General features: G+C 31.8%; 2 protein-coding genes across 4 annotated transcripts; both read left to right on the top strand.

Moving 5' to 3' along the window:
• Positions 1-3,595: 3,595 nt before the first annotated feature.
• Positions 3,596-8,949, top strand: LOC110654357 (polynucleotide 5'-hydroxyl-kinase NOL9). 2 transcript variants are annotated; one of them, XM_058132487.1, is made up of 9 exons: positions 3,596-4,017; positions 4,564-4,661; positions 4,806-4,839; positions 5,200-5,369; positions 5,524-5,707; positions 6,128-6,308; positions 6,518-6,635; positions 7,802-7,929; positions 8,638-8,949. In XM_058132487.1, exons 1-9 carry the CDS (start codon positions 3,830-3,832, stop codon positions 8,689-8,691), a joined length of 1,155 nt encoding a protein of 384 aa, XP_057988470.1. In that variant the 5' UTR covers positions 3,596-3,829; the 3' UTR covers positions 8,692-8,949. The 2 variants fall into 2 exon arrangements, with proteins under 2 accessions (XP_057988470.1, XP_021666008.2); XM_021810316.2 differs by having other exon boundaries at positions 3,608-4,017; positions 6,536-6,635.
• Positions 8,950-9,099: 150 nt separating this feature from the next.
• On the top strand, positions 9,100-14,274 carry LOC110654356 (probable myosin-binding protein 5). Of its 2 annotated transcripts, XM_021810311.2 has the most exons (4): positions 9,100-10,719; positions 11,602-12,672; positions 12,797-13,026; positions 13,734-14,274. In XM_021810311.2, exons 1-3 carry the CDS (start codon positions 9,978-9,980, stop codon positions 13,000-13,002), a joined length of 2,019 nt encoding a protein of 672 aa, XP_021666003.2. In that variant the 5' UTR covers positions 9,100-9,977; the 3' UTR covers positions 13,003-13,026; positions 13,734-14,274. The 2 variants fall into 2 exon arrangements, with proteins under 2 accessions (XP_021666003.2, XP_021666002.2); XM_021810310.2 differs by lacking the exon at positions 13,734-14,274 and having other exon boundaries at positions 12,797-13,727.
• The last annotated feature ends 2,289 nt before the right edge of the window (positions 14,275-16,563 follow it).

Genomic DNA, 16,563 nt, shown 5'->3' with positions numbered 1-16,563 from the left:
TTATTTAAAGGCAAATATTGCATCTTAAGGAATTGAATTTTGGGGGTTCGATGAAATGTGAAGATGATTGTTGTCGTTGAATGGGTTTGTTTTTGTCATACCTTTGATGGCGACAAGGATTGGCAGAATGAGGTGTATTCTTCGACTTCTCTGCAACTCTATCCAATTGTTCAAGCTTTTATGACTTATTCTTTTATATTGTGAAATTGAAATGACTCTTTGCTTAATTAAGTATCCAAACAAATTTAATAATTTAGTTAGTTCAATTGGCCTTGTGGGGTTATTTATGGTGTAAGATGAATAGTTAAATGGTGCATTTGTACTAATGTTTGCAGAGTTGAATTGTAATATGCATGTTTAAATTTTAATTTTAAGCAAATTTTGAGTTATTAATTAATTGCTTTTGAAAAAAAAAAATTCTAATTATTATATTTATTGGACACTATAACTTGATGATTAAAGTGGTCTCAAATCCCTTAAATAAATATATAAATTTATTTTTTTTCTTTAAAAGCTTTTTAAAATAATGGAATTATTAGAATTTACACACACTGACTTTATGCATCATAATTAAAACCTAAAAAGGCAAAAGGGAACATATGGGGCTGGGAAAAAAGGAAGGAAATATCATAATAATTAATACTCAAACTCTTTGAATATAAAGACTACGTCCTGAAAAAGATCAAAGTTAAATTTCAAATTCCCAACAACCTATTATAAATTGAACATCCTTTCCCATATGCCAATATATAATAAGAAGAATCACATCTATCAACTGCTTTTCCATGTCATGCAAAGCACTATCTAGATGAATCACTGTCGTGGTTGTCAAGCCTATTGCTCAATCACATTATGCTGAAAATTCTTGAAAATTTGCATGATATAGGCCGCTGTACAGATTAGGTTGGGTTCCAATTCTTATTAAGAATTATAATAAAATTAAACATAGTTAACTTTTTATTTTAATTTAATTACTTGACATTTTAATTTGATTTTGTTTTTAATGTTTTTTAGTTTTATTTCAATTTATTTATTTGATTATAATTTAATGTAATTCAATTTTATTCTTAAAATGTTTTATGCAATTTTTGTTATAGGAAATCAAACCTAAATCATCGTTTATATTTTAAAGTTAATTATCATATAAACCGTACCATCACTTTTTATATTTTTTTGTTCAATGATAGATGTATAACTCATCAAATTGGTATAAAATATATCAAAATTATATTTTATTAACTATTAATATAAAATCATTAATATCTCTCTTTAAAAAGAAAAAAAAAACATTAATAATTATTAATGATTTTTTTCCTATAGGTGACTCGAATCTTAATAATTAAATTTGAATTCTAACATTTCTTTTTAAGGCCTAATATTTAAAAATAATTCAAAATTCTATGTGTTTTTACGATTATGGTCAATTTTTTAAATTAATTTGGACATAATTTAAAAGTTTAGTATTTATTATGATCCAGTTAAAATTGAGAATTTAATAATGCTTGATATATCAAAAATATTATTTTTTTAATATATTATTCAGACATGATAGATGATGTGACACTATTATATTTTTACTAACTTAACAACTGATGTGGTAAAAATATTTATTATTTTATATGTTGTTGATGTAGCGTAATTTTAATAATTAAAAAAATTCAAAATATTTTGACTTTTATTAATTATAGTTCATTTTATAAGTTTATTTTGTGTATAGCTAATTGGTTAATTTTGATTTAACTTGATAAAAAATTAATATTTTATTGCTTAAAATAATTACAAAAATAAATATTTATGTTACTTTGTATAATAAAATAAATAAATTTAAATGACAATGAATGGGAAGGGAGAGAGAGAGGGAGTGGGGGAGAGAGAAACACAGGTATAAAAATATTTGTTATAGAGAGGAGGGAGAAGGAGAGAGATAGATGAAAATATAGGTACATTCTTTAGAGATAGATAAATAGATGGATAAATGGTATATATATATATATATATATATATATATATGTTATTGGATGATAATGGGTTAGAAAGAGGAGGGAGAGAGAGGTGGATGTAGAAATATTTTTTAGAGAGAGAAGTTGATAAAGGAATGTATATATATTATTGAATAATAGTGGATGAAATGAGATAAATAAAATATTAATTTTTTTTTAAAGATAGAGGTAAGTGAAGGGATGTAAGTAATAAAATATTAATTTTTGATAAAATTATATTAAAATTAGTCAACTAATTATATATAAAATAATTATAAAAAATTAAAAAGTTGTAGATTTTTTAATTATTAAAATTATGCAATATTAATAATAATATATAAAATAATAATATTTTAGCAATTTTAATTTTTATGTCAATAAAAATATAAAAATCCATACTACATCACTTATTACATCAACAATAATATATTAAAAAAATAATTTTTTATTACATCAAGTATTACATCAACGCCGCATATATATATATTTTTTATTAGATTATAATAAATACTAAATTTTTAAAATATATCAAAATTGACAAAAAATATTAATTGTAATTGTAAAAATACATAAAGTTTTGATTTTTTTTTATAACATTAGGCCTACTTTTAAATAATATCATATTTACAATTAGAATAAAAATGAATCATAATTCAATTTAATTTTTATCAATTTAAAATTATTAATATATATTTATTAATATACAAATAAAGAGAACAATATTCTTTAACTCAATGGTATTGAATTGGTCTATAAAATTGTGATATTTAGATTTCAAATTTCAGTCAAACTAAATTATATAATAAATAAATAAATAATGAAATATATTTTTAGACGGAATTTCAAAACATCGATATAGGTTCAATATTTGAATGCAAAAATTTCAAAATTGAAAATTTTTTAAAATCTTATAATGCAAAAATAAATTAATTTCTGTTGTTCACCATCCTACTAAAACGATTTTATTTGCTATAATTTGAAAACACAAAAGCTAATAAATAGAACATGAGGAAAGAGAGCTAGCAATAAATAAAGGTTGCAATCAAGATTAAAGAATTCTATAGTATGATTTATCATTCGCATCAATCAAGGACAAGGACTGATATGGTCTTAATGAAGTCACACTCGCTAGGATGCTGAGAAAGGGAGTGCTGCGATTATACTTGCAAGCCAAGAGTGGAAGAGCAGCGACAAAAGCCTTTTAGGCGATAATAGGCAATTGACAAGGAGAAATAAAGCAGCCGTGTGTCGAGGAGGCAGATGAGCAATGGCATGCACGGTTGCGAGGAGCAATGGTCGTAGAGGTAAGATGAGAAGAAAGTAGGTATTGTGTGAGTCAATGATAGAAGGCAATATGACTAGAAAATGAGATTGTGACGGTGTGTGTGAGTCGAGATTAAGAGCAAGGAAAATAAGGGTGAATTTTGAGATTGAAAGGGTGAGGTTTGATGAGCTACTAGGGATTTAGGGATTTAAATTTAAATTTCAACTAAAATCTAATGAATAAGTGTATGCTTAATTGAATGGTTTAAAGTTTATACAATTTTTTTTTAGAAATTTCAATTATTGATTTAGATGTTTGATAAATAACTCTTGAATTAATTTTTAAATTAAAAGTTGAAAAATTATATCTTTGAAACCTAGATATTAAATTTAAATTTAATTTCAATTAAAATTAATTGAATTAAAAAAATGAATACGGAATTATCTGAATCCAAAATACATAATCCGACGCGGTTCACCCGGTTGATGCCGGATAAACGAACCGCCCCGTTAGCACTGCACACCAACAAAACAACAGAAACCCCAACCGCGCAGCGTCCAGAGAGAGAGAGAAAAAAGAGGCTGCTATGGCTTCTATATCAGAGACGGAAGACCCATCACCGACCATACACATACCAGAGGAATGGTCAAAGGCTGCAGACACCATAGCATACGATTCCACTACTTCATCCCCTCCTATTGCCTTAATCTGTGGAGCCAAGAATAGTGGCAAAACCACTTTCTCTCGTCACCTCCTCAACATTCTACTCCAGAGGTTAACCCCATGCTTCTTCCCCCACCCTTTCCTTTGTCTCTTCTGGGTATTTTGTTAAGTGTGCGAATGAGTTTTTTTTTTTTTTTTTTAATATTTTCCGGTTGTTATTTTGAGGCAATTCGTTGTGTTTGTAATTTGGGTTTCTGCTGGACTTGGGTTGTTTTACTTTAGCTGTTTGCTTCGAGGTTCTGCATTGAATTTGACTGTTTACTACTGTGGGTTCAATATTTATATTAAAGTCCTTTTTATTTGGTTGCTTTTACCGTAGAACGAGTTGGAAGAAATATCGACTCGTCTTGAAGATATCATGTGTGTAATGAGTTTTGTATGTAATGTAAATTACACTTTGTCTGGTGTTAAAGTGAACATAGCTTGTCCATGATTGAAGTTCATGTTTACGTGCGTTACTGTATTTCTGTTTACAAGACTCTCAACATATGCGCACGTTATTCTATGTGCATTTGCTTTAAGTTAATACATTATAATGACAGAATTTCTTCCCCATCTGTAAATGATTTTGAAATTGTTGAATTGCATAATTTGCAGATATACAAATGTAGGCTATTTGGATACAGATGTTGGGCAGCCTGAGTTTACTACTCCCGGTTTTGTATCCCTCACTGTGGTTGACAAAATAACCCCAGGTTTTTTTTTATATAGATCTTGACTTTCTTGCCATTAATTGAATTTAAAATTTCATAAATTCTCTGTTTCAAGAAGAATTTTTTTTTAAACCCTTTATTATTGCTAATTGATGATTTTCCATTTCATTATGTTCCTAAAATCAGATTTGACAATTCCATGCCTGAAGACACCTGAAAGGTATGAGCTATTGAACTCATCACTACTCTTTGTGATTTTATTCCCTTTTAATGATGTATGGAGAATTGGAACATTGCATTTTGGATGTATAAGTTTATACTTGATTTGTTATTCTCATTGATGAATCATTTGTTGTTCAAAATCTTCTTAATCGGAATTTCTATGATTTCTACTAATTTTCTGAATCTTTACTAAAACAGCTGCAACTGAATATTTGTTGTGTTATGTTCTGGTCCATGCAATTGACTCTAGACTCTACACCTATTGATATTTGAATATGGCCATTTTTATACCAGAACCTGGTTCTTTGATGAGACATTTGCACATTGTCACTGTTTTGGTCCTTTTGTCTTCCTCTAGATGCTTTTTCTTTGGTGATATTTCTTCAAAAAGAGATCCAGCGACATATCTGCAATACATATCAACGCTGTATGATTACTATCGGAAGGAGTACCGAATGTTTAACAATAGTGAAGGCCCTGCAAAGAAAGAGTTGCCTCTTATTGTGAACACACCAGGCTGGGTAAAAGGTGTGCTTCCTTGCATAATATATTTCCTGCTTCTCTCCTTTAATATCTGTCTCCTGCTGCTTTTTTATTGCTTGTAATGCTAGTGTTATGTGAACATGAATATTGTTTTGTTCATTATAAGGTCAGTGTGATTTTGGCATTTTCTATGTTCCAGGTGTTGGCTATGATATACTGGTGGATATGGTGAGATGTATTGCTCCTACCCATGTAGTTAAAATAAACATATCTTTTGAGAGAAAGAATCTACCAGTTGGAGCATTCTGGCTAGATGATGATTGCTGGGGGGAGGTTAATCTAATTGAGATTAATTCAGCTCGTCAAGACTCCTTTAACAGATCGTAAGTTCAACTAGAAACTGTTTGATTTGGATGAACTTTCTCTATTGCTGGTGCAGAGGTGTAATTGCCTTTGCTTCCATTAGAATTAAATTTGCGATTTAGCAAGTGCCACTTAAATTTTATCGGCCTTTATTGTTATTTGGATTATGGAGTTTCCCTTAAATATCCGGGAATAGATTTTGAGGAAGTGTCAAAGTATTTTGCTGGCAAGTTACAATGAAATTTACTGTATGTTTGGCTGCTTGAAGATTTTGTCAATTAGGCTTCCCAGTTAAACTATATTTGTTTCGTTGATCTTTTGTGTGTGAAATCTAATAGAAAAATCATATATGATTCCTATATTAATCAAATCTATTTTTGTGAATTATGTTACTTTAAAATATTTTTTCGTTTACTTATCTTTTTCTAATTATATGCCAGGATGCTATTGCAAAAGGATGCACGCCTTTTGAGAGATTTGCGAATAATGGCTTATTTCAGGCAGTGCTTTTCGAGTAGTTTGAATATCACAACAATCAAGGAACTTTCAAATTCTCTAGCCTCTCACCCTCCTTACCAAGTTCCAATATCAAGTGTCAAGATCAGACATCTCCATTGCCAGGTTGGTCCAGGGCATTATATGAACTGCTGTAGTGTTGTTCCATCACATTATCCACCATCGTGTCACGTCCTGTCCAATCTTGTATCATCAAAATATTAAAAGGCAGATGTCATTACCTATGGGTTGTAAAATTTGAATTTTTCTGCAATGTTAGTGTATTTCTTTCTCTTTGTATTGACATTCAATGATCTGGGCTTCTTTTCTTACAGTTAACATGTTTATGCCAGGTCCTTAGCACTGAAATCTTCTACAGTTTGAATGCAAGCATTGTTGGTTTGGCAGTTGGTTCTGAACAGTTGGCAGATTTACCTTGGTGTGTTGGCCTTGGTGTGTGTTGAGCTATTCTACCGTATTCTGGTTGAGTAAACTTTATATTTTTCATTTTCCAGCTGATAAAACATAGGAATTTATTAGGCATTGATATATACATGTTCAGAGTTGCTTCTTACTGATATTTCTAGATAATTATTTGGTAGCTTAATGGTTAGAATATACTTTTTTTATTGACATATATACCTAAGGTTGAGCATTCGGTTCAAACCGAACCGAATTAAATCATGAAAATCGAATTACATATTTTAGAAACTGAACCGAACCAAAATGGATGAATAACCGAATCGAACTGAACCGCTCTATTTCGGTTCGGTTCGGTTCAAACCGATTGGTTTTGATTATTTTTTAATTTAGACTTGATTTTCAAGTTATTTGATTTAATTTTGACTTTGGTTTGAACCTAATAACCATTAATCAATGAAATTAAATAATTTTTATATATAAAATTACATATAATTCATAAATTCCCCATAAAAATAAATCGATTCAAAAATCGATTCGGTTTGGTTCGATTTGAATATATAAAATTACTATTTGGTTCGGTTCAGTTTAACCGATTTTTTTTTCTCTTCAAAACCGAACCGAACCGAAATAACTGAAATTTTTATAATATAAAATCGAACCGAACTAAATTATTTTAAAAACCGAATCGAATTCTAAATTAAGGTGGTTCGGTTCGGTTTATTCGGTTTGAACCAAATAATGCTCACCCCTATATATACCATGCCCAAATCTGCTTTGACCATCTTCGGTTACTCTATATGTTGTCCTCCTGTATTTGATGCCATGAATATGGAGAGTCTCTTTTGAAAATTAAGCAAAGCTGTCATTATCAACATCATATTATGAGCTGTAGGGTTAATGGTGGGACTGTCGAACTACAATATGCCAATGAGACAAATCTCCTGCGAATAATTAGTCCAACTGCATATGAATGAGAGATATCTATTGGAAATTGACTTGGCTGCACAGACTAGAGCATTGTTTCGTTTGGAAAATATTTGTCGTCATAATATGCCTGATATTTGCATATTAGTAAGTTTGTTTCATGATGCTATTCTATTTGTCTGTGCCATTTGGAGGCTGATAGGTTGCATTTAAAATTCTTAGTTTAAATTCTCATCATGTTTTCATCTTACTTGATGCCTTCACTGAACTAGGAATTGTGAGAGGAATTGACACTTCCAAAGGTTTGCTCTACATGATCACACCTGTTCCACCAAACATTCTGGAAAAGGTTGATCTTCTTTTACAGGGGTTCATCCAAATTCCTACTTGCCTGTTACAGGTAACTAATCCTTTCAATTAAACTGTGTTCTTGAAACCATGCTGGTTACCTGGTTTCACTGAAATTCCTTGCACCCATTGAGTTTGTCCACATTTTCTATCCCCATCTACTTCTATTTTCTGCTGAATTATTTTTATGCATAAGTAATTTCACAAGTACCATGGTATCTGAATAATAATAAAAAGAATGCTTGTTATGTTCTTGAGTACTGCAAAGAATAATCCTCTTGTCGATTGCTGTGTTGTTAAATTGGCTTTAGCTTGCCTTGACTTTGGTAGGTAACTGTCTTGCATTTTGATTTGTCCTTTGACTCTAAATTTTGTTTGCCTTGACCAGGGCATTTTTAGCTTTCAATAACTTGCATAATGGCAAGGCATGCATCATTCTTTCAAATATGTCCCTTTCTTTATCCAAAAAAATAAAAAATAAAAAAAATAATAATAACAACAAAAAAATAAAACTCTTTCTGTGTTGCTATTTTCATGTCTCTATGGCATGCCTTTACATATGACCTCATATTGCCTTAGTTTGTAATTTTGTATCATAAATATCACTATGGATGATAATAATAGTATACTTCAATATCAAATATATCAATTCAGACCTCATTCAACAGGTCAGGAGCAATTTTTATTGTGATATTTTGTTTTTCTCTAGGGATTTTGATAGTCTGACATTTTCTCATTTAAACAATGGAACTCTTTTCAGGTCCAAGGATGCATGTCACCTTATATGTCTACAAATGTTTTGCCCACAAGCTAAGATGATACAACATATTTGACACTCTAGAGTTTCTTCACACATACCCTCCACAGATGTTAGGAATTACACAAGGACTCAAAAGTGAAATTTTATTGTCTTTCTTATTCGAGTTTCTCAAACTGTTTTGTATCAAACATATCTTTGTTGACAATGCAACTTTGTCCAACATTCAGGAATGTTAACCACCGGGGAACTAATTGTATTTATTGCTTCCATGTTCTGAAAATGGTACCTACCAGAAAACTATTTGTCTTCTCAGTTGATCAAAGGCAGTTGGTGAACTTTTTTTGAAAATCTGTTAAATGGAATACGAGTGGAATTCTGCATCAAGTGCAGTTGGTGTGATCAATGAAATCTGGGTTTCATTTCTCCTGCTTTCGAATTAAAATGTTGTTAACCGTGCACTTCTATTTAAAGTTTGGTATTTGCATAAAATTATTGTGACTTGTCTTGACTCTTGCGCTTGGATTTGGACTGTTTTATCAATTGAGGGGCAAATTATATCATTTGTCTTTCAACTTTGAATGTTGTTTCATAATCATCCCTCTGTTATTTTGTTGCTTTAAAATTTCCCAATTTTATTTCTGTTTCAAGAAAAGGCTCTCTGGTTTGTACTAATAAGTAAAAAGAAAATTACTCTTTTATCCTTTTTTTTTAAACAAGAAAATCACCACTTTATTCAATCTATTATTGCAAATCAATGGGAATTTTTCTAAAATAAAATTAAAAATGAAGAATTTTATAGCAACAAAATTAAATTGGGGGCGACAAACGTACTATCTTCAAAGTTAACAAATCGTATAATTTACTCTCAATTGAGATAATGCGAGATCAAATTTTTAATTGACTAAGCATGCAATTAATATATTTATTTATTATGTTATTGACCTAAAATAATCCCATAATGGCATCATTTACTGTATTAGTGCCGTTGAATACGTAATGGTCTGCATGAAAACCTCAATTCTCCCACAACCTTTTCCTCCATTTTTAGCCAAAAGAAAATGACCATCCAAAATTTGAAATCCAAAACCGCAAAATAACCTTTCAGTTTGTCTCCCCCCCTCCTTTTCTCTCTCACACTGACACGCAGAGAGCAAGGTCATGATCTGGGTCCTGTTCATTCCACAACCAGGGTCATGATCTTCTATGTTTTACCTTGCCAGCTCATTTCTATATCGTTTAACAGCCAGCTGAGTATAGGCAACAAATAAAAGATTTTATAGTTATTTTCTATACCCATTTGCAGTTGGTGATTGTGGGTTGAGAAAAAAAAAAAAAAAAGTATGGCTAAAAGATCATTTAAACATTTTGTGGAACAAGAACTGGGAAAGTTTCCACTCTTTCTGATTTATGCTGTACTCGAATGGTTGTTGATAATTGTGCTTTTTATTGATGGGTTTCTTGCATTTTTTGCTAATGAATTTGCTAGATTCTTTGAGTTGGAAATCCCTTGTTTGCTGTGCACTAGGATTGATCATGTTCTGGTTCATAGAGCTGCCGATTTTTATTACAATGATTCTGTATGCGAGTCTCATAAGAAGGAGGTTTCACGTTTGGCTTATTGTCACAACCACAAGAAGCTTTCTGATATAAGAAAAATGTGTGAGACTTGCCTTCTTTCATTTGCTACAGAGAAGGCAACTGATGGCCATACATATAAGTCTCTTGTTGGGATTTTGCATAAGAATATTGAAATGTTTGTTGATAACGATCAAGATCATCATTTTACTCTACCTACTGGAAGAAAAGATGATTCAATGCAGGCTGAGAAGATTATTTTCAATCGATGTTTATGTTGTGGTGAGCCACTGAAGGCCAAGTCCTATTTTAAGGGAAAGGGATTGAGCATGGTTTCACAAGCTCCTAACCCTTCCCCAAGAGCACCATTTGCAAATTTGAGAAATGAGGAGCATCGCAATATGGAATTACCTCACATGCGATACACAGAACTGAAGTTTTCAGACAATGAATCTGAGCTACATGAAGATGAGGATGGCCCAAATACATCACTTCTTGGTAAGCAATGTGAGTTTCAATTCAACTATGCCCCTGTTTTATCTCAATTACATAGTTTTGATTTAAATTCTTTGAACTCTTTAAGATGCCTTGCATTTACTCATACATAATCTTTATAATTGTAAAATGGAAGAATACCCTTATACTTAAAAGAAGCAACATTTATAAAATTGCCAAAAATTTCTACAGTATGATGATGAACTGTGGATGACCTGTGGAAATTTTGGAGCGAAAATAATTTTATAAAATGTGTTGGTGGGCAACATAATGCAAATTCTTGAAATCTATTGCTTAAATCGCTAATGGTGCTTGTAGTTTATTCTTGCTTCTAAATTTTGCAATGAAACCCTCCTGCCTGTAAAACTTTAGACATGCTAATTATGTGTCAAGGCTTTTTTTTTTTTCTGTTCTTTAACCTGTTGGAAAATAGAAACTCAAGATGTGATATCTTATTAGAAAAAAAGAGTAAAGGGATTCGGAAATGATTTTCCATAAAGGAAAAAAAAAAAAATTCCTCAACAAAACAAAAGAGGCATTTCATTGCTAAAAACAGATATATATATATATATATATATATATATATATATATATATATATAGAAAAACACTGATTTTCCTTTGCTTTTCTTCTTCATTTTCAGTTCACTTTCTAGCTCACCTCACCTTAGCTCACTCACTCTCTCCCACAGCTCTTTTTTTATATGCAAATGGTGACTTTTTCAAGTATAAATATATTACTTTAAACACAAGAAAAATTTCTACAAATCTTGCTTCAAACATGGAGAGCCATTCCTTTTCAATTAAACACAGTATATCAAAAATTGACAGCAAAATATATATCAACTCCAACATGACCATCTAATGCTTTTGGTGGAACGATTTTGTGCATTAGCTAGGGAAGACGTCAAAGCTACTACAGTGCCATCGCTGACGGAGGCTGAGGATATGAACGAGGATAGAACTCCTATTTTTGCCAGAGGAAACAGGTTTTTTGGAATTCCACTAATTGATTCAGCTAATGCCAGCCCTAGGTGGACTACTAGAATCCCAAGGAAATCACTACTTGAAAAAACAGAATTTGCTTCGGAGTCCATGGAAGGGAGTACTGCACCAGGTGAAGCAGATGGTGACTTGATTTTGCACCATATGAAGGGACAGGCTCGACTGGATCGTAAGTCACTGATGGCTTTGTACATGGAACTGGATGAAGAAAGAAGTGCTTCTGCCGTTGCAGCTAATAATGCAATGGCCATGATCACTCGGTTACAGGCAGAGAAGGCAGCTGTTCAGATGGAGGCCTTACAGTATCAAAGAATGATGGAGGAACAGGCAGAATATGATCAAGAAGCCCTGCAAGCAACAATGGATTTACTTGGCAAGAGAGAGGAAGATATTAAAGTTTTAGAGGCTGAACTTGACGAGTATAGAGAAAACTATGGTCTCTTAACGGAAGAAGGTTTTGAGGGATCTGGAGTTGAGGTTCATCAGGCTTACCAGGACATGAACTCACAATCTATCTCATCTGAATATATCAGCCCAGCCTATAGTTCCAGTGATGGGTGTATTAAAGGAGAAAATGGGTGTATTAAAGAAGAAAATCTGAATGGTAACAATCAGCCTTCATCTTTTTGTGATGAGAATGGAGGGGGGACCACAGAAAAATTATACAAAGGGGGCAGATCCCGTCATCTTGGTCGGTTGAAAAACCTGGAAAAGAGAATTCACCTTTTGTCAGATGATGGACCTCCTTCCTCACGGGCCAGCGCTGACAATATTACCCGCGATGAAGAGACTGGTAAGATGCATGAGTTTCCGTATGTTAGTGAAAAATTACACAAAGGGGGCAGATCCCGTCATCTTGGTCGGTTGAAAAACCTGGAAAAGAGAACTCACCTTTTGTCAGATGATGGACCTTCTTCCTCACGGGCCACCTCTGACAATATTACCCGCAATGAAGAGACAGGTAAGATGCACGAGTTTCTGTATGTTAGTGTCTTAATTCCATCTATCAAGCGTACCTATGCGTATGAGCACCTTCTGCATTTCCTATAAAGCATCATCTGATCAACCGTCTTTTGATATGACAGCACAAGAACGCAAATTAATGAAAGAATTGTTGCATCTTCATGAACGGGTGAAGGCTCTTGAAGCAGATGATGAATTCTCAAAGCATGCTGGTAATACAGCTCAGAATGATAGTGAAAGAGAAAAACTACTGACAGAGATATGTGATAATCTTCAGAAGCTTCGTCAATTCATCTCAATGCCCTTTGATGATGACCATGATGCATGATTTTCTTCCCAAGTCATTTTCATGGTAATTTCTTTGTACATTCATCAACTTTATGCGGTTGATAAGAATCGTAGTGTAGATAACACAATGAAAAGAAACTATACACTGAATTAGTTTTAGTGAAGGTGTGTAATGGCAAATTAGCAGGTGTTTTGAACTACTACATCTTTGATTACTCAATGGCAACGTTTATCATTTTTTTTTTCCATATATGTGTGTGTGTGAAAATACGAAATCTTCTGTAATTAATCCATTTTTCATATATATGTGTTCATCTCCCATGCAGCGATCTATGATTTTAAGATTATGCTCTCTCCCTTTAAATTCTTTGGTCTGCTAGGAGGCCCATTTGAGGTTAGCCCATCCCTTTTGCCTAACCCCAGTCTTCCCAATAATTCCACCAATATTTGGTGTATAAGGGGACTCAAACTCAAGCAAATACTGTGAAATGCTAATGAAATTTAATGCTTCTGGTTTCTTGGTTTAAAAGCGCGCGTGTATATATGTGTGTGCGCGAGCATTTTGATTTTTAAGATGTCTGCATGCAATCAGTAGGTTACCCTCATTTTTTGTGTTTATGAGCGCACAGTACCTGAGTACTTACTAGAAGCATTAACACGATCAATGAATGCTTCAATTGGATCCATTCTTATAATCATTAACTTCTATTTGTTTCTTTTGTCTTGTTTATCTCACATTAAGTTCATGTTTTAAATATATATATTTCTCAGGCCAATAAACATATTTCTGCTATATAGGGAACACCCTCCAATAATGGTTCCATAAATCAGCAAGAATTCAATTTGTAATGTTGTTTTCCTTTTTCTTATTCTCCTTATTCTTCTTGGCAGTTTTCCTTTTTCTTGTTAGTATCAATGTATATACAATTAATGCAAAATGCTGGGAGAAATTGAATTCTGGTTTTGAAGCTTCATGGGCATCTTTGCTATTACCGCCTTCGATTGTTGTGGTAGAAGCTTTTGTTTCTTTTTTAAATTTTTGTGTATGTTCTGTAATTTGTCAATTAAGTAATTAACATAATGGTTTGCTGCTACACATTTAAGGATTTTACCTCAGTTTCTCAACTAAACATGGAACAAAATGATCCAGATATACTGATGTAGAAACTCTAATGACTTTGGAAACATGGGATGACAAATTCTATCTACACCATACAAACTTGCCAACAGATGAAAGCTTTTACGTTACATGTACTTTCTGGTACTTATTTAATTTGGATAAATTTCAATTACGGTTCCTCAATTTATGAGATTGTAACACCATAATTTTTTATTTTAAAATATAACAAAAAGCTTTCTCAACTTTTAAATTTTACACAGTAAAATCCTTCTAACATCCAATCACAGGTTTTTCGGTTAAATACTGACATGCACAAATCCAAAGTAGTGCTCAGTCAGCATTTCTCTCTCTTCTATCATGCCATATGTAACAAGATCATTTTTCAACTTTACAAATTGTAACACCATTGTTCTTTAATTGTCATTTATAAGACCATTGTCCTTCAATTTTGTCATTTGTAACACTATTGCCCCACAACTTTGTATCAATGTAACACAATCATCAAACTAATACCAGTATAATTTAAATTCACATTCTCATAATCTCATCTAATATAGATATGCCATAGCTAGAATTTTTAAACTTAATTTGTCTATTGAACAATATATATTTTTTTAATTTTTTAAAAATTATTATTAATAGATTTCATTTAGTCAGCATTCATTTCTCCTCTATCATTTCACGTGTAATAAGACCATCTTCAACTTTACTAGTTATGACAATAGTTCAAAAACTATTGTCCACAGATTTAAATCTATTGAGCAATATAATTTTTTTTAAATATTTTTTAAATTATTATTAATAGATTTATTTTTTTATATTTTTTTATAAATATTATATTGTTAAAAAAATAAAGAAACTATTGTTAATTAGTCTTTGATGTTTAAAAACTTAAAGGACAATAGTGTTATAGATAACACAATTGAAGGATAATATTATTACAAATAATAAAATTAAAGGACAACTGTGTTACAATTAGTAAATTTGAAGGATGGTTTTGTTACATGTAGTGAGATAGAGAAGAGAGAAATACTGACTGAGCGCTACATTGGATTTGTTCATATTAGCATTTAACGGGAAAATCGGTGATTGGAGTTTAGAGAAATTTTACTATGTAAAATTTAAGAGTTTAAAGAATTTTATGTTACATTTTTAAATTGAGTGACTGCAATATTATAATCATATAAATTCAGGGACCGTTGTTAAAATTTATCCTATTTGATTTAGTTACCACATTTGTTCTATTATTATTCGGTTTCATTTCTGTGTACTGAATTTAATTTTGCTGTCCTGCAATTACAAACACATGACCATCTATGCCACAGGCAGAAAGTATTGGCTAACCAATTCCACTGAGACATTCATCAGACGGGTATCACTGCACTAGTTTAGACATTAATGCCATGTAAAAGGAATCCAGACCAAGATAAATATGTTTGCAGAACGACGTAATCCCCTTGACAAGTAGCTAAAGTTTACTGGTTGATTGCATGATACAGAAATGGCACTCGCAAGAAAAATACAGCAACTAACATTTCTGTTTACTCTTTTTTTCGACAATTTTCACCATTCTTTTGCATCATCCGATCATTTGTCACCTTCAAGTTCAAAGAGACATTTTCTACACTATATCCTTGGAAGGATCCATTGAAGCTTTCAGTTTGACTGCTTGCTGGGGCAGGCTACAAAGCAAAGGAGCAAGTAAGAGAGGGCAGTGAATGATGTTTCCAGCTGTTGCAACCAACAAAATGTAGTGCAAGAGAGTATCCATCTGGGAAAGGAGTAAATGACAGAATGAGCGAAGAGTGCTCTGACGGTTATCATGAACTTTTTGCATACCGGCTCTTTCATGTTCTTCTCAATCGACATACATGAGCAAGTAAGCGAAGGGTGCCAAGAGATTAGGGGTGGCCACGGTTGAAGAACCATCGGTTACGGTTTCTGAACTGCTTGTTTAGGTTTAATGAAATCATAAACCTGAACCAAACTGCTAGGGGACGGTTTGGAAGACGACTCATAAACCGGCAGTTCCAGTTCGAGCCTCAGTTTAAAACGGTTTGAATAGTAGTTGAAAAAAAAATGATTGGAAGGACGGCTTGGGAGTGGTTTAGGGGTGATTTAAGGATGATTTAGATGAAAAAAATTAGAGAAAAATTTTATTGATTCATAATTTACGTTATATTTGTAAAAATATTTTAATTTTTTCTTAGAAATCTTTCAATTAAAATAAAATAAGAAAAAAAAAGAATGAAAATAATTTATCTTTAGAAAAATTTAATAAGCAAAGATTTCAACTTAATTAAAAAACTAGAAATGAAATTAATTTTTTTAAAGAAATTAAAAAAAAGTGTATAGACTTAATTTTGTCGATGTATCATTTTAAAATTTAGAGGAATTAAAATTTCTAGTTCTATTGCTTATCTTTTTTAAAAATTATATGATAATTGATAATTAAAAAGTATAAAAGAGAAAAAAAATTAA

This window comes from Hevea brasiliensis, chromosome 13 (genome assembly GCF_030052815.1).
Source record: "Hevea brasiliensis isolate MT/VB/25A 57/8 chromosome 13, ASM3005281v1, whole genome shotgun sequence".
Taxonomy (NCBI): Eukaryota; Viridiplantae; Streptophyta; class Magnoliopsida; order Malpighiales; family Euphorbiaceae; genus Hevea; species Hevea brasiliensis.
Note: the sequence above shows the minus strand (reverse complement) of the source record. Positions and strands in the feature narration are given on the sequence as shown.

Excerpts from the sequence above, each read along its gene's own strand:
- LOC110654356 (XM_021810311.2), top strand. The coding sequence starts at position 9,978 with ATGGCTAAAAGATCATTTAAACATTTTGTGGAACAAGAACTGGGAAAG. Across the intron at positions 10,720-11,601 it reads ATCACTTCTTGGTAAGCAAT|CTAGGGAAGACGTCAAAGCT; the intron begins GTGAGTTTCAAT and ends TTTGTGCATTAG. Across the intron at positions 12,673-12,796 it reads TACCCGCAATGAAGAGACAG|CACAAGAACGCAAATTAATG; the intron begins GTAAGATGCACG and ends TTGATATGACAG.
- LOC110654357 (XM_058132487.1), top strand. The coding sequence starts at position 3,830 with ATGGCTTCTATATCAGAGACGGAAGACCCATCACCGACCATACACATA. Across the intron at positions 4,662-4,805 it reads GGTTGACAAAATAACCCCAG|ATTTGACAATTCCATGCCTG; the intron begins GTTTTTTTTTAT and ends TCCTAAAATCAG. Across the intron at positions 5,370-5,523 it reads CACACCAGGCTGGGTAAAAG|GTGTTGGCTATGATATACTG; the intron begins GTGTGCTTCCTT and ends TCTATGTTCCAG.